Source organism: Lepidochelys kempii, chromosome 1 (assembly GCF_965140265.1).
Source record: "Lepidochelys kempii isolate rLepKem1 chromosome 1, rLepKem1.hap2, whole genome shotgun sequence".
NCBI lineage: Eukaryota > Metazoa > Chordata > Testudines > Cheloniidae > Lepidochelys > Lepidochelys kempii.
Window position 1 is genome coordinate 322,141,834 of NC_133256.1, and position 22,313 is coordinate 322,164,146.

At 38.5% G+C, this 22,313-nt stretch overlaps 1 protein-coding gene across 11 annotated transcripts in view; it reads right to left on the reverse strand.

Moving 5' to 3' along the window:
* Positions 1-22,313, reverse strand: part of KIF21A (kinesin family member 21A) — a 173,803-nt gene that overhangs the window by 67,348 nt on the left and 84,142 nt on the right. For 6 of the 11 annotated variants that reach the window (XM_073328407.1, XM_073328415.1, XM_073328414.1 and 3 more), the window contains exons 7-15: positions 21,657-21,772; positions 17,477-17,672; positions 12,835-13,024; positions 11,015-11,078; positions 10,200-10,403; positions 6,159-6,194; positions 3,174-3,261; positions 2,918-3,032; positions 1,026-1,214 (exon numbers count right to left, since the gene is read on the reverse strand). In XM_073328407.1, the coding sequence (XP_073184508.1) occupies positions 1,026-1,214; positions 2,918-3,032; positions 3,174-3,261; positions 6,159-6,194; positions 10,200-10,403; positions 11,015-11,078; positions 12,835-13,024; positions 17,477-17,672; positions 21,657-21,772 (1,198 nt within the window). The remainder of the gene's footprint in view (positions 1-1,025; positions 1,215-2,917; positions 3,033-3,173; positions 3,262-6,158; positions 6,195-10,199; positions 10,404-11,014; positions 11,079-12,834; positions 13,025-17,476; positions 17,673-21,656; positions 21,773-22,313) is intronic. The other 5 variants (XM_073328412.1, XM_073328411.1, XM_073328416.1 and 2 more) reach the window with 1 other exon arrangement.

Consider the following 22,313-nt stretch of genomic DNA (forward strand, 5'->3'; position numbering starts at 1 on the left):
GTTGGAGCTCTTGCAAGCTGAGAAAGATGGGGCCTTCAGCCAAGGGGTTGAACTGAATATAGGTGAGAAACCTGCTTAGGTAAAGATCTTTCACCAAGGAAGACAGAGGAAACCAGCACTGTGTTCTTCTGTGGAAGGTTCTCTACCTTGAACCAAGGCTCTAGCTTGTGGAGTTAAGTCTTGGCCACTAGAAAGTGTATTTTACTTTTAAGTGCTTGTAACCATTCTGACTTTATCCCTTCTACTTGAACTGACCTAAAACTTTCTCTTTTTGATTAAATAAACTTGTTTTACTTTTATTCTAAATCAACCCAGTGCTGGAATTGACTTGAAATGATTATTAACAACAAGCTGCTGTACTTTTGCCTCTTTAAAGGAGCAACAAACTTTATTACTCCTCTAAATGTTCTAGGAAGGGGCTAGACATTTCAGGGCAAAGGGTTTTGATGAAATTCAGGACTGGGGATATATTGGGGTCACTTGGCCAGCAGAAACTAAGGCTGGTAGAGACAAAAGTGCGTCTTGTCTGCTGGCTGGGAGCATCCAGATAGGGAGCTACTGCAGCAGAGCACTGTGAGGCACCCAGGGTTACAGGACAAGCAGTGGCACAACCTTTCATTAGTCTGGACACGACAGGGGCATAGAGTACTGACTGCACCACTGAACTATTTTGTTGTGGTTTGGGTTCTTCTCTTATTTAGGGTGACCAAAAGGAAAAGGAAAGAGAAACTTATTTGAATACAAATACTAAACTATGTGAAAGGAAGTCAGAACTCGCGAGAAATTGAAAATACATGTTCACCTATCCCTAGTACCAAACAGTAATAAAAACTTAAAAACCAGTATTATTAAAACTGAAAAATTAACAAAGATTAGAAAATGACTCTAGATAGTAGCTAGTTTTCAAATAATTTCGCCTCACAGTTTTGATGCAGTACCAATTTATATGTATAGAGGGAAAGTAACAAATAATTTGTCTTGAAGATACTGCAGTAAAATGATTTAAATAAAGTTGTAAGTCCTACCCAGGTTTTGAAGAACCTGATCTCTTTCAAGTTGAGTGTCTCGAATCTTATGTTGTAGCATCATTAGCTTCTCTTCATATTGCTTTTTCAGAGTCTGTAGTCTTCGTTGGCTGTTCTCTAGTTCATCTATCAGCTTTTGCTTTATGGCAATTTCACAAGTGATATTTGCTAAATCTGCCTGATAATTTTCTAAAAGAAAAAAAGAAAAATTAGATTCTAAAAATGGAGGCACTCAGATTCTATGGCAATGAGGGCCATATAAACATCTAGACAGATACCTCCTGTAACTTTAGGGTAATCAAAATATAATTACATGAAAAGCATTTTTTCCAAAAGCCAAGGATTTTGAAAAGCCAAATTATTTGGCATAAACTACCAAACACTGGGGCCAACCTGGCAATAAATAGTCATACTCTTCTGAGTTGTACAAATGTCAGATGCCTCAAAAAACTTGTATCACCTAATATGCTTGGATCATGTACTAATTTTGGGTTGACATGCAAAATCTGTCATGCTCAAATGAACACATTCTGGACAGTCACAGCTTATTTGGAGTTTAATGCTTGTTTATGTATAATTTTGTGCTGCATAAGTGATTGTGCATATAAGGATTTTGAGTATTTTGTAACCCTGACAGAAGGAAACAGATGCTGAATCTCCACCTCGGTAATTCTACTTTTTGAGATCCAGAAAAATACAAAACAATGCCCTCCTGCTCACCATACCAATTCTGTGAAATATGGAATTTAGTAGGACGATGGGAAAGTTTGTGCATGTCAGATTAGCGCTATCTTTGTTTCACAACTCCCATCAACTACCCTCAACTCCCAGCTCTGACACCATGTCCCTCCCTGTGCTCAGCTCACACAGTCTGCAAGAGTTCCTTCAGCTCCAAAGCTGCAGAAACTTCCAACAGCAAGCTCAGGAAAGTGTAGGGAGGAAGTCTTGACTGGTTAGTGAATTTTGCAGTGGTGTCCCCCTCTCTCACCGCCTAACCCAGCTGCTGAAAAGGTATATCTTATCTCCAGAGAGAAGAGAGGAGCTGTCTCAGTCAAAGCGAGGGGGTCCCCTAGCCCTGACTGCAGTGTTAGGTTTATAAGCCAATGGGCCCTGGCTTCTGTGGTTGTGCTCCAAAATGGAGCGGTCAGCCAGGGACACTCCAAGTTCTGGGGCCCTTTTAAAGTTCCTGTTGAATGTTAATCAATCAGAAAAGGATCGATATACATAGAGTGTTCCCCGGCCTACTTCTCATGAGCCAGATTGTTGGGCTGGGCTGAGTCCCGGATTCTGTGCTCATATAGGGTAAATCCTGATTTGTGCGTAATGCCTACACGAGCTTTTTGTGCCAAGTACCATTTCTATATAGGAAGCCTCTGTCTCTTCATAACGAATTCAGCAGATAAGCTTTATCATTTCAGAATTAAACTCTGAAAACAGCTGAATTAACAGGTGCTGGGTATCACCTCATCCATGGTGTTCTTCAGAATGAAGCAAATTAACCTAGTGTTTTAATCTTATACTGAGGATATTTTTCTAAACAAAAGGTTTAGAGAAATAAATCAAGTATCAGATTGCTTCTACTGGGCTATAGAACAAACCTGGGTGAATTGCACAAGGGCACTTCAGGACTCTTGCAATAAGATGAGATGCAATGTAAAGAAACGTTCTAGGAGCCCACGGAAGGGCACAGCATTATAGATAATTCACAGAATACTACTGATAGTAGGCTCAAGAGATGCTGAGCATACTTCCCTTCCTGCCAAAGGGAAAGTCATCATGGAGAAGGGAAGTGCCAGAACCAGATGAAACAGTATCATCTACGCCCAAATATGGGATACCCAGACAAAGCAGATTTTTTACAAAATTCTGCAAAAATACTGAAGTGATGTCACCTTTTTCCTCTAAGTCAGAATCAGATTCATCTGAGCTTTCAACAACTTCCATGTCATCATCTTCATCTTCGTCTTCTTCCTCATCCTCACGATCACTTATTTCCTGAATTTCTTCCTGTAAATAAGTAGGGGCGAAAATTAGGACAAAAATGTACATTTCCCCACCTCCCTTTGATACTTAGATTAACTTGGAAGCACATGGAAGCAGGGTAACAAATCAGACTACGAGCCAGTATATCACCTTTTAAGTACTTACCACTTCCAATTCATGATTCTCTCTCTCTGAAGTGCTTTTTTCATCCCTTTTCTCCTGTTCGTTGTCTGGGTTCTCCTCTTTAACATTACTAAAAGAAAGTGCAAATGAAATATTAGCTCATTGATGCTATGATAGTATTTTTTTTTCCCCTAAACCAATAACCTGCCTTTGGCACTTGTAAAAACATGATACTCCAGAGAAAGGAGAAATACAAAATGCAGCTAACCAAGTGAATAAAGCTGAGCGCTGGGAAAACATAACTTCTAGACCTCTACAGATAAAATAATGCCCTGATTTTTAATTACTCCTACATTATCTTAGTTTGTACAGCAGCATTATTGATCATAAAATAATTTTAGCTTCTACCTTTGGATTTTTAATTTTGTAATTAGAAACTTAAGCAATAGGAATAAAAATCTCCATATACTATAGCAGAACCCACTTTGGATAGAAGTCTCAATGTATCCCTATAACTTCTACTACACATAATAGAAGAGTATTTTGTGTGTGATTTAGCATGCAGCAGATTTGTTACACTGTAGAATCTCTGCAAACTCAGGCATAAGGCTTGAAAAACAGAATCCTAAGTTATTAAACTGTATTGCTTTTTTGGAGCTGTTACGTACAGATACATGAAAGCATGCTTAAAGTAGACACTGAAGCACAATAAAATATCATAAGAAACCCTGAATAGGATTTTTGCAATAGGACACTGTTTTAAAAAGCAACTTTTTCATTTGTCAAGAAGGCATTTTAGATTTTTTTTAAGTATATTTACATGCTTCCAGTGTTTAGAATATTGCTTACTCTTACTTGGATGCCACACATCTGTATTCCCTTTCCTCTCTTGAAGATGTGAACTATAATGATTGGTGTGTTAAAACTGACTATTATAAGTACTGCCATTTGAAAAGTACTTTATTCTTTTAAATGCCGGGTCATGATGGAAAAAGCAAAACCCACAGTTAAAAGGTGACCCGCAAAAAGTCAAGTACCAAATTCCAGTTCTTCATTGACACACACACAATTCATTCTGTAGCAAATATAAAAGGGTCATTTAGCACATTATAACCTATAACCATCTTTATTTCTATTCTTTCAGGTTCTACAGCTTCTAGAGTCACCTGGGTTGACTGTCTCCTGACACAATATGATACCCAGCACATAACATGTTGTGGTATAACAACTGTTCTAGAAGCCAACTGAAACTGGCCCATTGCAGGCAGGGCAAATAATTCTTAAATATATTCCATGTCCTTTCTTTATATATTATTCATTTTTGAAGGAGTAATTGCTTGGAAAAAAACAAATCATATATTAAAAATTGAACTTTTCTGACCCTGTACTGGTGAACCTGACTTTCCAACACAGATTTATAAGTACTATATCACAGCATAGTACACGCTGGGGCATCATCTCAGATCAGGAGCCAGGGAGCAATGGCAGGCTGGATATCACCAAACCAGAAATAATTATGTTTTTACGTAAATTTGCTGAACGTCACTCAGTCTGGCAACTGAGGATACACAGCACATTCATGAAGTGCCTGGCATTTGGTACATGACTTTTGTAAGTCAGCTTTAAAGTGAGCTTCTAACATTAAGTGTATACATGGCACCATCTTACGCAGCAGATCTGCTTCCCGTGTGTATTCAGAGTTATAAATGCTTATTTTACTTTTATTCCTCTCAGCACGACAGAGCTAGCTGGATTCCATTCTGGTCCATTCATCATCAATAGAACTATTAACAAAATTACAATTGTAGAATCTTTACTGCTGATGATACATGATACCAAAAAGAACCCAGCTTGACTTTCAGATTCCAGGAAGGAGTCTGCAAGTCTGATGGCCTTGAGATTTCAGTCACACACCATTGAAATTAAAGGAAATTTTGCAGTGACTTCATTGAAACATGGATCAAGCCTTATGTGCCATTATGAAAACTATTTTTGGCCTATTTTAATCTCTCTCCATTCATTTCTTATAGGGAAGCATTACTACCCTTCTCATGTAGCTGGGATGACCAGATGTTTTTCAGAATTTAAGTACTTCTCAACCTGGGGACTGTAATTACTGGGGACTGTAATAAGGATGTCTGCTTAACCCTCCAGCTATTCTCAGGGTACATTAACATTGCATGCTCCTTTTGGCATTGTGTAGTGTACATACTCATGTAGCCTCCCAGGACGGTTATAAATAAGAGTAACTAGGTAGGCAAGGCTTAGGAGAGTAAATACTGACGGGTAAGGGTATGTATGCAAAGCACATGCCTACATGGCTCTCTACTTGCCCATGCTGTGCCTCCTTGTCTACACTGCCAACTGCTTTTCCCAGTGCCTCCCCCCTGTCAGAGTCTTGCCCCCCTGCCAGAGTCATGCAGTGAAAGGCTCTGGCAGCAAGATCTGCTGAAGCCTTTCCCCACTGTTGGAATGTTTCAGTGACATGTATCTACATGTTGCAGGGTGGAAGCAGCTTGCTTTTCACTGCAGTGTGTAGCTATATATACACACACACTACACACTGCTAAAACTAGTGTGTATTATATACATAGCCTCAAAGGCTAGAAGCATTACTTCCCCAACACTGAGGGATAGCTCAGTGGTTTGAGCATTGGCCTGCTAAACCTAGGGTTATGAGTTCAATCCTTGAGGGGGCCACTTAGGGTTCCAGGACAAAAATTGGGGATTGGTCCTGCTTTGAGCAGGGGGTTGGACTAGATGACCTTCTGAGGTCCCTTCCAACCCTGTGATTCTGTGTGAACAGGGTAAGAGCCCACAGTTAGCCTTGACCTCCAGTTACATACAGTATGTTTCTTCCTGTTTAAACAAAAAAAGTGTTAATTGAAAAGAAAAAAACAGTTTTAAAAAGCCCCAATGAACTACTCTATATGTGTCTATGAATCTACTGCTAGAATTGCCTTTCATGTATGGCAACTAAATTAATTTAAATTACAGTTTAATTAAAAACCTGGGAAATATTCCAACCTTCTTTCTTGATTGCTTTCCTCAAGTTTCTGTAGCCTTCAAAAGCAGGAGGTACAGTATTGGAAGGCCAAACCAATGAAGGACAAACCAGACAGTGAAAGCGAAAGTGGTAAGAAGGTAAAAATGAAACATGAGCTTGTGGATTTTAAAATAAAATTTAAAAAGATACCATCAAAAGACGACAATAGTAAAAAGGCAATACATTTTGTGCAGTTGGAAAGTAAAGAGGGAAAAAAAGAGCTGATGTACCCTAGGCAGTGTTTCTAGTATCTGAGGTTGACCAGTCCGGCATTATAAAGCACTGTAGCTGTCTATACCTCAAGTTGCACTAGTGAAGGGTTTTTTGGAAACACAACTGCTTATTTTATTTTGAGAATCATTTCTAATTAGCTTTTAAAAAGTATGATCTTCAAAGATAAATGTTTCGTCTCTTTTGCTTTTCAAAAGGCCCTTTAAATCAGCATAGGAGGCCGTTACCAAAATTTTGTTTTAAAACTTCAAAAAGTACTGCCTTTAAACCATACTAACAAAATATATATCCCCTCTATGTACTAGGACTCAAACAATACATTAATTGTATATTAGAATAAGCTACAGGCATCTATATATACACTTTGCATTAAAAGAACAATATGCAGAAAACTTCCACTTCTAACAGTAAAACTATAAATGATACATTCTGAACATAACCTATGAATACATCTGCAATTTGCAGTTGCTGCGTTTTTAAAGGTTTTAAGGCAAAATATTATAGTTTACTCTTCTGGGATTAAAAATGTATCTGCCACTTATCGCTTGTTACAACATCAACAAAAAAGTACAAATCAGAAGCGATGGGATGGGAAAAAGTACTAATAATTTTTTAAAATGAGAGATGTATTACAGTAAGGAGATCTGTGAATGACTTCAATAATGCAGAAATGTCTTAAATTACTGAAAATATTTTATAAATTTTGACCTCACATTCAAATTATGAACTAATTTTGAGTTGGAATTTATTGGAATGACTTTCCATTGTGCACCTTCTAACGTAAAATACTAACCATGTTGATACCTATTTAATTTTATCAGTAATCTAATGTGATAGAGGTTAAATCAAGAACAGTTAGTACAGTTATCCAAAAAGTTATGAAATATGTAAAAATAACTAAAGATTGAAAGAGGAAAGGAAAATTACCCCAGAAACTGAGAGTTTAGGTCACATTGATTGGAGAACACTATACTTAGATATCTGACAGTTCCACAGCCATGCTGGCCAGCTGATTTCTGAATTCAAGAAGTTCTATGATAGGTTCTCATCAAGGGCTAAATATTCTAAGCACTGAATACCTGTTGCACCTTCAAAAATGGGCACTTAGGCTACCTTAGAGTGATTGAGAAATACCTATTTAAGATGATGCATCACTAGTCACACTGACTTATGTGACTAGAATGATACTGCATAAAAATTGGTGACACAGGGCACCCTCAGAATTTGTTCAAATGGTACACATGCCCCTCCTGACTCAGGGAGGAGACTCAGGCAGTGGCTCATTGCGGTCAGTGTGCACACTCAGACCCTTCAGCCAGTCCAAGAGCTCCCCCCCTGCCCTGGTGGAAGTAGGGGGGTGCCAGCAGCACTGACCATAGGGGAGGCAGGGAAGGGGTGCAAAAGGAGGAGTGGAGGGCCAAACCCCCACCCTGCTGTGAACAGAGACCCAGTAGCTGCCATATTCCCTCCTGGCCATGCCCAAGACAGCAGCATGAGTGGCCCTGCCAACTACACAGGAAGTATTGGTCTGGGGAGCCTGCATTCCTACTGAACGGGGGAACTCCTGCCACAGTCCTAGCGATATGGGCTAGGACCCTGGCACTTCCATGAGCCCCTAGCTCCTCCATTGGGTGGGGATCTAGGTGCCCCAGCCCAACACCTCCACCGTGGGTGTCAAGTCCCCAGCTATGGGGCCACCCATGCTGCTGTCCCAGGCATGGCCCAGAGGGGAGGTGGCATTTGCTGGGTCTCCACACAGAGCCAATGGTACACACTGTGAGTAAGGTACGTACGGCTGCGGGTGCCACTGGGTGACATGGAACAGCACAAATCAAATCTTCAGAACATTATGCACGTACAAGGGCTATGCTAGTCAGGCAACTTTAAAAGAATGAAATCCATAACAAGGTACAGTACAGGTAGAGAAGCTAAATGCCTGTAGGAGACAGGAGTAGAGGAAAGAATCCCCAAACTTCAGGGCAATTTGTTCATTTATAATTCATTAGCTAATCCATTGCTGACTACTGAAATTGCAGTGGAACAAATGTAGAGAAACCTCTACCACAAACGCCCATTGTGCAGTTTCATTAAGTAGATGGGAGGAATCCATAGTTAACAAATATCACACCATACCTGTATGATCCCCCAAACCCGAACATTTCTCACCATTCAAGGGGTTTTTCCAGTGTGTTTTTTAACTACACACACAACAGCAATTTATATAGCTGTATACTTTACACAAACCATACAGGTATTAATAAACCATGATCCCATTCAATAATTGCAAGGATACAAAAGTGAACCCAAATGCAGCATTTTCTGAGCCTCCCCATCTGAGCAGACTACAACAATCATTCTATTGCTTAGGAATTAAACAAGGACATGATTTACATGTTATAGACGTGTAAAACATATAGGAGCACATGCCCTGATAACCAGCCTAAGCAGTTTTACACCAGCCAAGGATCTGGCTCACAGCACTGGCCAATTCTGGAGTTCGGTCTCCTGCTGCTATGGTCAATACCAGAGACTTCAAAAAAGGAAAAAATAAATAAATAAAGTACATACCCCTTTGTGTAATTCTGTACATTGGGTAAAGATTCCTTGAAACCTTCAAGTGACCAGTTCCTTCTATGGGCTTGACCTTGAGAAGCACTGAGCACTCAGACTCTAGTTTAGCAAAGCACTTACATAGTTTTTTTAACTTTAAAACAAGAGTAAATCTCAGCACACATGCCTAAATTTAAACACATACCAAAGTGTTTTGCTGGATTGGGACTACAATGCTCAGCACCTTCCAGGATTCATAAAAAGACATCTGACTAAGAGGTGAGATACAAGTGTGTGTGTAAAAAAAAAAAAAAAATTTGAAACTTCCCTGCAGATGTAGGCACAAAGGAACCTAATGACCATGAGAAAGGGTAAATTTCTACAACTAACAGTCAGTATTGTTGTCAGTCACCTCTTGTGGTTATGACTTTTGTAGATATGGGACTCAATCTAATAGATCTTCCTTATACAGAACTACTGACCTCAATTTTTCATATTTGTAGCAGATTTTTTAAAAAGTTGTGAAAATTCTTGATTACTTATTTGTGTAAGTTTCAACAGTCAATAAAAATGACATAATAAATTAAAAGCATGGGAAGATTTCGGAGAAAAGAGAACTATTTGAGATTTAGAAGAATCAATGTATCAATGAATGGATCCTTGCAGTCTGAACAGATATCAATGTCTGTGCACATTTCAATGGGTTAGAAATTGAATAAAAGAAAATAATGAAGCATGGTGACACAGTAAAGTAGGAAGTCTTGAATAAAAACAGGGATAGAAGCTGAAGATGTACAAGCAAAAGAAGCCATTCAAGAGCTACTAATGGACTTGCCAACAGCTGTTCAGGATATTTTTGAAGCGAGCTACTTCCTTGTTTCAACGGAGTATACAAAATAGTTATTTTCTCTCACTGAAATCTCAGACTTGTGTGAAGACAAAACACAAATAATTTGTGCTATTATAGTTTCAAAATTATTCTGAGTTTCAAATGATAGAAACATGCACTAGGATAGAGGCTCTGATTCTGCAAATACTGTGTGCTTAATTTTATAGAAAGGAAGTCAGTGGAAACACACATGCATAATGTTAAGTATGTGCTTAAGTGTTTGCAGGATAAGCAGCTTACACCCCTATCCTGTGCAAGTATCACAATACATTTTTAAGGCTCACTGGTTAAAATACATCCCTTTGCATAAAAAGGATTTAAAACATTTAAAAATATGGATTTTAAATGCTACCTCTTTTTCTTCTTCTTTTCTTTTTTTTTCAGTTTTTCTAAATCTTTCTTAGCTATATCAAGAATTTCCAAAGTCTCTTTTTCTGAAGAAAGCACAGAAGCAGAAAATGCTGAAGGGCCTCCAAAATATGATGGTCTTGTTGAAGCTCTTGACAGACTGCGTCGAAGATTTTCATTAACTGCTTCACTTTCTAATAATTTTGCTCTAACAACAAAAGAAAACAAAACCATTTAAAAAAGGCCTCTAAGATATCATGGAGTTAGAAATACTATGGATATATAAATAATATAGTTTTACAGCACCTGAACCAAACTGTCTTCAAACTTAAAAACAAATTCTAAGCCATTGTAGAACACATATAAAGTATTAAGAAAAACCACTCTGACATTTCCAGGGACCATACCATTTCATACCATGACCCTACCAGCTCACTAATGCTACGTGGGAATTGGGCTGGATCACTACTTGCAAGGTAACCTTTAAGGAACAGTGAGGTTAAGTCCAAAAAAGTTACCAGTTAAATTCATAACAATCTTTATTTTCCTTTAAAAATACAGGGCATGTACAATAATGATTTTAGATTCTACTTTTGTTATCAAGGTGATGGTGTGGTTTTTTTGTTTTTTTGTTTGTTTTTTAAGTATTTTCTCAAATACCAATACTTATACAAAGTTACCAGGTTCTGCTAAACCCTAAAGCTATTTCCAATGTTCATTTTAAGCCCCGCCAGTGATATAATGGCTGCATCTATATTCTGAAAGGTTTTTCCTGCCCATAAATGTGACTCAAAATACCACAGCATGTTGTACTAGTACCTGAGATCTTCAATTTCCTTGATATAGTTATGAATCATGTTGCTGATTTCTTCATTCCCATCTCCTTTGAGAGAGACAGAGAAAGTGACGTAATACAACTTATTCACAACAAATTAGTATGGATGCAGTGGAATAGCGCTATTAAAAAAGGTACATTGTGATTTGGGTTTCCCACTCTAAATTTTCTCCTCATATGCGAAAAAATATAGATATATTTCATCCATAACCTGAGAATGCTGCAACCAAGCGTGTTTCTTCAAAAGGAAATGAAAAGATCTGGTGAAATGAGGAGCTTAACAGGAATATACTGTATGTCTGTAAGTACTGTGTCACACTGAACAGCTACCAGTCTTCAACTCAAATGACATTCTCTCTGAAGATGTAACATTAAAGTGGTTAGGCATCAAAAATCTTGAGACACTGGAGGTTAAAATGACAATCATTGGGGTTTTGGCCTAAAATTTTCCATGTAGAGGAACTTACTGTTTTCTGTGTCCTTTAATTTTATTTATTTCATTATTTTATTTGGACAGTTTAATTTTCATTCTTTTCTCTACTCCTGCTGATGTTGATATCAATACCAACAGACAACAGAAATGCACACTGATTCCCAATAGCTTGGCAAATGTGGACTTTCCCATGTTGCACAACCCCATCGTTGGGCACAAGGGGGAAAACAGCTTCTAAACGTGCTTTCACCTCCTCTGCTGGCTGCAATTTTATATCTGGGAAAACTGAAGCTTCTCTAGGTTTTAACATGGAATTGGTCACATCCGCACAAGTCAGACAAACCATATAATACAGTGATTCATAGGACTGGGTATACACACAGCCTTTAAAAGATAGCTATGAGGTCAGTGTAGATGAGACTTTATGGCTGTTTGTGCTGTAAATAAAAATGGCCCCAGCTGGATCACCACTGCCCCCAGAAGTTTCATTGACACGCATATAGAGGACTTCAGAGGTGTTTTGTAGCAAGGCTAATACCTTGGTTAAGGAATGGCCTGGCTATTCCCCCCCAGAAAAATTCCCATAATTTTAACACCAGTACAGATGAACCAGCAGGAGCTCTAGTATAGATGAGCATCTGGTATGCTGAAAAGCAAGTTTAGTTAGCACAGTGGCAAAATGGGTATTGTCACAGGAGCTTTATCTACATTAGGCCTTCCACCAGTTCTAACACTGGTTCAACTGAACTGATGGGATTTTTTTTTTTAAATGATACCACAAGTGTAGGCAGGGTCTTTGACATGTGAGTTTACAATGAGTTACCAGTCTGAAATGTCAGTTTCCTCATTTGTGTCACAAGTTCAACATTATTTATATTTAACTTTTTCTATTTATTTTCTACATTAGTTAATGCTGATAATATATCAATCATAAATGTAATAATATAGAATATGTACATAGCTCCTCAGATTGCTCCGAAGCAACATGCAAATTGAAAAGTAGATAAAGCAATTTCAATCACTTAGTCTACAATGTGAGGAAATCATGACAACATCCACCCATTCTGTATCTCAGCCCCAATCTAAAGCAAAGCATCTAAACACACGAGTAATCCCATCCACTGGGACCATTCACATGTTTAAAGTTACTCACATACTGAAGTGGTCTGGTCAATTGGGGCTTTAAACAAGTTTTCCACTACTAAAATTTCTAAGTAATACAATGAAGACTGCTAAGAGGGGACTTTTTCCTGCAGAAGTGGGTTTTGCAGTTTCTGCCCTAAGTAACCTGCAAGAACTGAAAAGCAAGAGTTTAGCTGCCTCATTAATAAATGTATTAGACAGTTTTCAATTTTAAAAAGTACACAATACCTGCTCTTGCAAGAACCTGGTTTGCTTGATCACTCATAAGCTGTGTTATTCTGGCTCTTAGTGCATCAACAGTCTCTTGCATTGCTTTAATTCTTACACGCAGGTTGTTATTCTCTGTTTGCAGCATAGCATTTTCATGAAACATGTCATTGATGCTTTCCATACCTTCTTCATCAATAATCCTTTTGCCCTAGAGAAAACATATTTATTACTAGTTTAACACTGATCCGAAACAAATATTCATTCAACTCAGAAAAGGCAGTCTACTTAAAATTCCATACGCTTCCAGAGACACTTCAAGGTGGAAGCTATCCCTCTTTCAAAGATTACTGTAATTTTCATATTTCTCAAAACAGTTATGTGCTGCCAGTATTTTAATAATAGGTTCCTACAAAGTTCTCTTAGTCTGTGATAAGACACAGGAACATGTATTAGCATGGGTGAGGAAATGAGTAATCCATCCCTTTTCTTATGAAGACAAAAACATTTTCTCATAACCATAACCAAGGAAGGAGACTGCCTGGTAAACAAACTTAACAGTACATTTCCTGGAAATCATAGAATCATATAAGATTAGGGTTGGAAGAGACCTCAGGAGGTCACCTAGTTCAATCCCCTGCTCAAAGCAGGACCAACACCAACTAAATCATCCCAGAGAGGGCTTTGTCAAGCTGGGCCTTAAAAACCTCTAAGGATGAAGATTCCACCACCTCCCTAGATAACCCATTCCAGTGCTTCACCATGCTCCTAGTGAAATAGATGTGACAGGTTGGATCACAGAACCCCCCTGGGGGCTGCCACCTGATGTGCCAAGACTACTTCTGCCCCTGCTTTCCCTGCCAGCTTGGGACGCCAGAACCCCATCTTGCTGAGCCAGACATTCCAGTCTGCTCCAACACAGACCCAGGGTCTGAACCACATGCCCCAAAGCTGCAGACTAACTGAAAGCAATTTAAGAAGTGTTCCTGTCTTTAACACTCAGATGCCCAACTCCCAATGGGGTCCAAACCCCAAATAAATCCGTTTTACCCTGTATAAGTTTATACAGGGCAAACTCATATATTGTTCGCCCTCTATAACACTGACAGAGAGATATGCACAGTTGTTTGCCCCTCCTCCCCCCAGGTATTAATACATACTCTGGGTTAATTAATAAGTAAAAAGTGGTTTTATTAAATACAGAAAGTAGGATTTAAGTGGTTCCAAGTAATAGCAGACAAAACAAAGTGAATTACCAAGCAAAATAAAATAGAACACGCAAGTCTAAGTCTAGTACAGTAATAAAACTGAATACAGATTAAAATCTCACCCTCAGAGATGTTTCAATAAATTTCTTTCACAGACTGGACGCCTTCCTAGTCTGGGCACAATCCTTTCCCCAGTACACCCCTTGTTCCAGCTCAGGTGGTAGCTAGGAGATTTCTCATGATGGCCACCTCCTTTGTTCTGTTCCACCCACTTATATATCTTTTGCATAAAGGTGGGAATCCTTTGTTCCCCTGGGTTCCCACCCCTTTTCTCAATGGAAAAGCACCAGGTTCCAGATGGATTCCAGTTCAGGTGACATGATCACATGTCACTGTAAGACTTCGTTACCCACTTGTCAGCCCACAGGTATTCTGGAAGACTTACAAGTAAAACAGAGCCATCTACAGGTAATTGTCCTGGATAATGGGAGCCATCAAGTTTCCAAATCACCATTAATGGCCCACACTTTGCATAACTACAGTAGGCCCTCAGAGTTATATTTCATATTTCTAGTTTCAGATACAAGAGTGATACATTTTACAAATAGCATGACCACACTCAGTAGATTATAAGCTTTGTAATGATACCTTACAAGAGACCTTTTGCATGAAACATATTCTAGCTACATTACATTCACACTCATTAGAATATTTGTATAAAATCATACAGAGTGCAATGTCACAATAGGGTTTCCTAATATCCAACCTAGACCTCCCCTATAGCAACTTGAGACCATTGCCTCTTGTTCTGTCATCTGCCACCACTGAGAACAGCCTAGCTCCATCCTCTTTGTAACCCCACTTCAGGTAGTTGAAGCCTGCTTTCAAATCCCCCCTCACTCTTCTCTTCTGCAGACTAAATAACCCCAGTTCCCTCAAAATGTTTCTATTTTGTTTCTGAAAAAATACTAAGTAGGCATTGTTAGGATATATATTCAGGCCTGTCTGTAAAGGCCTACACTCTAAGAATTTAGGTGTATTCTTATCGCTTGGCTAGTTCTAGAGGTATAAAAGAAAGAAATCACTGTCTGCCGGTGTAAGGGCCTTCTCTTACTGTGACAGATTGAGGCCCTGTTCTTAGGCTAAGGCCTTTGGCTAAGCAGCAGAGGCAGCCATAAGCTAGGAAGCGAACAGTCACATCCTCACATTCCAAACTAGTCACATTGAAATAAGGTGCTATTGGGCTGTTAGGCACTATCAGGACAGGATTGTATTCCTATCACCTCCAGAGAAAGGGAAGTGCCTAGAAAATGTAAAAGGAAACTTAGTTTGATAGCATCCTGTCTGGCAAGAACTCACTTATCAATAGCTGGGATGTGAAATCCTCACTTCTGTGTTGTCTTGTCATTGTAGATCCCACTTTGCTATTGTTTGTCTGTATAATCTCTGTCTGGTTCTGTGATTGTTCCTGTCTGCTGTATAATTAATTTTGCTGGGTGTAAACTAATTAAGGTGGTGGGATATAATTGGTTACATAATCATGTTACAATATGTTAGGATTGGTTAGTTAAATTTCAGGAAAATGATTGGTTAAGGTATAGCTAAGCAGAACTCAAGTTTTACTATATAATCTGTAGTCAATGAGGAAGTGAGTGGGCGTGGGTGGGGGTGGGCATGGGCATGTGGGTAAGGGAGATGGGAACAGGGAATGGGGGTAAGAAAATTGGAATCATGTTTGGCTAAGGGTAGGAATGGGAACAGGGACACAGGCATAAGGCTCTGTGGTGTCAGAGCTGGGAAGGAGGATACTAAGGAAGGAAACTGGAATCATGCTTGCTGGAAGTTCACCCCAATAAACATCGAATTGTTTGCACCTTTGGACTTCGGGTATTGTTGCTCTCTGTTCATGCGAGGAGGACCAGGGAAGTAAGTGGGTGAAGGAATAAGCCCCCTAACAGGAATAGTACAATATGAATATTTAAAGTGTATAACTTACACTGTAGTTTTAAAAACCAGAGTCCAGAATTTACTTTGGTGTTTCAAGAATTCACTGTAAAACATTTAATCCATGATCTAGTTTCTTGCCAGTCAAACCAGCACAGGAATCTCTACAACTGATGCAAAATTTCCAACCAATATATATTGTTTTAATTACATGATAGATTTTTAAATCTTTAACCAACACAACAATAACTTTCCTAAAAAATGACACTCTTACTCATGTGTCATCCTCAATTGTTCTGCAATCTACCCCCACAGCTTAGTGGTGAATGAAGTGTTTTCTGTATAGGTTATAAAATCACACTCTGCCTTCTGATATGCAACTTTCACGACATCAACAGTAGTCATGCGTCATATCTGAAGGTAAAATTTGGGATGCCACCACGTGCTATATAAGTTAAAGGTATTATTCTTGTCATAAATATAAAGGGAAGGGTAAACCCCTTTGAAATCCCTCCTGGCCAGGGGAAAGCTCCTCTCACCTGTAAAGGGTTAAGAAGCTAAAGGTAACCTCGCTGGCACCTGACCAAAATGACCAATGAGGAGACAAGATACTTTCAAAAGCTGGGAGGAGGGAGAGAAACAAAGGGTCTGTGTCTGTCTATAGTCGTCTTGGCCAGGGACAGAACAGGAATGGAGTCTTAGAACTTTTAGTAAGTAATCTAGCTAGGTATGTGTTAGATTATGATTTCTTTAAATGGCTGAGAAAAGAATTGTGCTGAATAGAATAACTATTTCTGTCTGTGTATCTTTTTTGTAACTTAAGGTTTTGCCTAGAGGGGTTCTCTATGTTTTTGAATCTAATTACCCTGTAAGATATCTACCATCCTGATTTTACAGGGGGGATTTCTTTATTTCTATTTATTTCTATTTACTTCTATTTTTTATTAAAAGTCTTCTTGTAAAAAACTGAATGCTTTTTCATTGTTCTCAGATCCAAGGGTTTGGGTCTGTGGTCACCTATGCAAATTGGTGAGGCTTTTTATCCAACATTTCCCAGGAAAGGGGGGGTGCAAGTGTTGGGAGGATTGTTCATTGTTCTTAAGATCCAAGGGTCTGGGTCTGTAGTCACCTAGGCAAATTGGTGAGGCTTTTTACCAAACCTTGTCCAGGAAGTGGGGTGCAGGGTTTTGGGAAGTATTTTGGGGGGAAAGACGCGTCCAAACAGCTCTTCCCCAGTAACCAGTATTAGTTTGGTGGTGGTAGCGGCCAGTCCAAGGACAACGGGGGGAATATTTTGTACCTTGGGGAAGTTTTGACCTAAGCTGGTAAAGATAAGCTTAGGAGGTTTTTTCATGCAGGTCCCCACATCTGTACCCTAGAGTTCAGAGTGGGGGAGGAACCTTGACAATTCTATTCTTTACTTTTGTGTAGTAGAAGTAGCTAATAGAAAAATGAGTTGTAAAATGTTAGTGATATTCTAAAATAAAAGAAACCTTAATAAATTTACTTACTGTTTTGTACTCCATAAGTTCCATCTGAAGTCGTGCAATCTCACTGCGTAAACCATTGATTTGTTGACTAGCCCTGTCCTGATTAACCATCACCTTGTTCTTGATGTTTCGTGCCCGATTGGCATACTTTAGTGTGTTCAAAGTTTCCATGAAGTCTCTGTCTGAAGGGCTCACACATGCTATCATGACTGTTTGGCTGTGAGTTAGACATAGGTCAACTTTATAAATTGAAACAAATACTCTTAAATTATGCAAAACAGCCCATGTGCCATGGCATCAAATACATCAACTGAAATAAACATGGATACAAAAGTACTGATTTTAAACTAACTTTAAAAATGTTCAGAATCTGACTTACACCATTAAAAGCATGGAAATTGTGAGTTAATGCTACCATATTGTCCTTAAATCATCTTACTTTAGCATTATAAGATGCTAGATCAGAGGTGGGCAAACTTTTTGGCCTGAGAGCGCTTACCTCAAGCAGCTCCCAGAAACAGGGACATGTCCGCTTTCCGGCTCCTACATGGAGGCATGGCCAGGCGGCTCTGCGTGTGGCCCTGTGTGCAGGCACTGCCTCTGCAGCTCACATTGGCTGCAGCTCCCAGCCAATGGGAGGTGTGGGGGTGGCACTTGGAGTGGGGGCAGCGTGCAGAGCCTCCTGGCTGCCCCTACGCATAGTAGCCAGAGTAGGGACGTGCCGCTGCTTCCGGGAGCCGTGCTGAGTGGGGCAAGACCCCGACCCCACTCCCTAGATAGAGTGCCAGAGCGGGGCAAGCCCCAGACCCCACTTCCCAGTGGGAGCTCAAGCACCGGAATAAAACGTCTGGAGGGCCAGATGTGGCCCCTGGGCCATAGTCTTGCCCAACTCTGTGCTAGATCAATAACTGATCTGAGATCCTACAAGTAAAATAAATGGTAATTATTTAGCATTTATATAGTTCTTTACAAATTCAAAGACTTTACAAAGAGAAACTCATTAATTGTCTGTCACATCATTATTATCCCCATTGTACAGCTTGGGAAACTAAACTGGAAAAGGTAAATAACTTGCCAAAGACCTCAATGTCAGAGCTCGGATTAGAATTTAGGAATTCTTCTTTGGCTCCCTTCATGCACTCAGGCACCAATTCAGCAAAATACTTAAGCATGCGCTTAACTTTAAGCGTGCAAGCAGTCTTATGATAGTGTGAAACTGATGACTCAAGCTGCAAGTTAAGCATGTTTAAGTAGTTTGCTCAAGCAAAGTCTTTGACATAATACTACACTTCCCTTTGACACACTGAGTGGTGACTTCAGCTCTGCTTTACCATCAGACTTTCACGATGAACTATTTTAACAAAATTCATTCTATTCCCTTCATTTTACTTTTCCCTTCAATTTAAAAATAACATAAAATTAAGCAAGTTTTCATGTCATATAGTGCCTAATGCAGACGCCTATCAAATAAAATAGCTCAGTAAATAAAAGTGCTCAGTATCTTTGTACGCATAATCCAGGCAAAAGATTAATATTTAAATACTGCTTCAGAACTGTTACAGCATCAACCTTCGGCCAGGATTATGCATAGTGAGAACAGTACACATGAACACAATAGCAGCATTCCCAACATCTAAAGTCCTTGGGGTGTAGTACAACGTAGATGGACTTATTACTAGCAACTCTTATTATGTAATAAAAGATTGTGTGTGATGTGTCTCCAACATATACAATATATATATTCAATGGACTACATTCAATGGAATGTTAGAGCAATATATTCAATGCAATGTTACAGTACTGAAAAATTATAGAAGAATTAATACTGCACACAAGCAACAGCTGCTTTTCAAAGTTAAAGAACTCTGATATTTAGAACAAAATTAATAGAAGTGACTTGTCCACTTTAACAGGTGTACTACACAACTAATGAAAATAAGTACATACTGATTCCTATCACAATAAAAATACTTATGGGACAGTCAAGAGGGAAAAAAAATCTATTAATTTGATTTCTGCAAGGACAGTCAGGATTTCAAAATGTGGTTAGCCATCCTCTGTGAAATCTTTTGGCAATTCCAGGTTTGGTAAAGAGACCACTCAGTCGCAGCCATAATGGATTGGTGACATATCAAAACAGTGTCATGCACCTGTTAAAATCTTTTTTAAAACAATACGATAAAGGTTCTGTCTGGGTTATCACACACATACTAGAGTTGTATATTTAGGTTCAAAGACAATACCCTCTTCTGTGACAGCAAACACAATATCTGTTTTTAACTGGTTTCATTGAGACACAATTCTGGTTATAGACTAGCTTTGTTTTCTTCTTTTCTTTAGGATTCAATTCAGCATAACGTCATTAAACATATCTGTGGCATCCTGAGTCATGCAAGCTGCATAAAGGCCAAGGAAGATGACAGTGCAGGAGGCAGAGAGAGCATATGCTCAGAAATCCTGAGGCTACTCCCAGGAGATGGACTACAACACTTGATGATCAGACTGGGAGAGTCAGACTCCACCCCAAAACAAGAAGCACTCATAGATGACTATCTCCTGCGTAACCTGACATATGCAGCTGCTGTTGGAAAGCATTTCCCCAAGTGAGTTGAAAGTAGTGTACATGGATATGTATTACAGGAGATTTATCAGCCAGCAACTGCAGAAGCTCTTTCTCCATGATAGGGCTTATGTATTTTAAATTATTATGGACATTTGCATGGAAACATTTGTTTGATTTTCAGGGTTCATCTGAGCCTGGATGCTTACTGCTTAATTAGCTGGTTAATGTTTATGATGATTTTGAAGATGAAAAGAGCTAGCATACGTTAAGTACAGAGTATTATTCCTCACTGAAGTCGTAATCCTCCATTTGTATAACAGTCATCTCCACAGTAACTAACTGTGATTAATGTTAGAGGCTAAGGATTTGACTAGAGGAATATAAGCAGGAGAGAATTAACTCTTTAAACCAAGCTTGGAAAACTCATGAAAAAATATCAGCTCAGCCACAAAAATCTATTCAGCTTCTGTTTACAATGATGACTGATATTAACAAAAAAATTGGTCTTTTATCCAACTATTAAATCTCACACACGAGCAAACCCCAACCCTGCAGCAAATGGGCAAGTACTAGTTTGCAAAACCACTTAAAACATACAAATATTAGCAGCAGCCAGGATTTGGGAGGGGGGGGCGACTAAGGTGTGAGGGATTATAAAAAAGAATAGTGCCAAAAAATATTGTGGGGAGGGAAACTGGATTGCGAAATTAAAATGGCAGTTAGATCAGGAAATCCTCTTGGGGATTTTTTATTTGTTTGGATATTTTTTTTTTTATAAAACACTGCTGGGATTGTTTCAATAATAATAAAATGTTTCAGAATTATATTCATATTGATGAACTCATGTCCTTTGTGACACTAACTGTATATTGTAACACAACAAAGGCTGGTCAGAACATCCCATGTAAAATAGGCCATGTAAAAAAAACTTCTGCTTCAAGCAGAAAGTGACTACAATTTCCAACCACATTCTAATAAGGCCATGATGCAACAATGAAATTACAACATTTGTATGACATAGTTTAAAAAGGATTCTCCTCTTAATTGGCAGCTAAGATTTCAAACAATTTAGCCATAAGCAAAGTATAACCACAATACCACTGAAAGGGACAAGGTCAACTAACTTAACATTTTTTCCTTATGTTACTAATATCACCTTGGACTATTGGAAATTAAATTAATCTACTGTAGCTTTCGAGCTGTAGCTCACGAAAGCTTATGCTCAAATAAATTGGTTAGTCTCTAAGGTGCCACAAGTACCCCTTTTCTTTTTGCGAATACACACTAACACGGCTGTTACTCTGAAAAATGTTTATACTGTTAGTGGTTTTTTTAATTTCACTCAGAAGGAAAATATAGTGGTCATTTTCACTTTTGTTCATACTATATCTTACTTTCCAGTTCTCATTCACTAACACAATACAAAAAGTATTTTTATTTCCAAAAGGATAAAGGAAAGTTTTCATTTAAATTATACATTTCTAGTCATCTTGAGTTTTGTAATAATATACACAACAACCAAAACATTTTAGGCCTCATATAGTAAGCTGATAATATTCTTTAAAATTATGCAGTCCTTTACCAGAGCCATCAAACCTGGTTTATCACAAAGTCGTATATAATAGCCAATTTTCATACCTATTTCCCCCAAGAGAGTCTTGAAGTAGTCTTGTGAGTTTTGAATCTCTGTATGGTACATGAGTTGCCTTCTTACTTTTATCCCCCAGTGCACTTATTACGTTGCCAAGTGCCAGCTAAAAAGATGACAAATTTTACAACAAACTTATTATCAATTTTAAGTTACCTTATCTAAAAAAAATTTGTTACTGACCCACGTACCGTAATTTTGTTATGCACTATTGTATATTTACATGCTCACAATAATAAATTAAATGAGTGTTGCAATCTGCTGTCTTTATGAACAAGCAGGTTACATGGCAACCATATGTTCTCTTAATTAATCCAAAATAAGGGTCACATGTAGCAGTATTCATGATTTTGTTTTGTAACAGCCATTTAATTTGATGATTGTTAAATTTATAAGCTATTTCTCATAGAAGGTATCTTCCTTATTATATTTAATTTTACTAAGTTTGGTTTTATATTAAAAGAAAAAACAACCAAACATCTTGCATCAGTATTATTCTGACACAAAAATGAGTACTTAACACCTTTGCAGATATGAAAGGAATACCCTGAATTTTTTGATTTATTGAGGTGCTAGTATAGAATTCTTTAGTTGTGATTTTTCCATTACCACAGACACTACATTGTTATAGCAAGTGTTTACTTGGT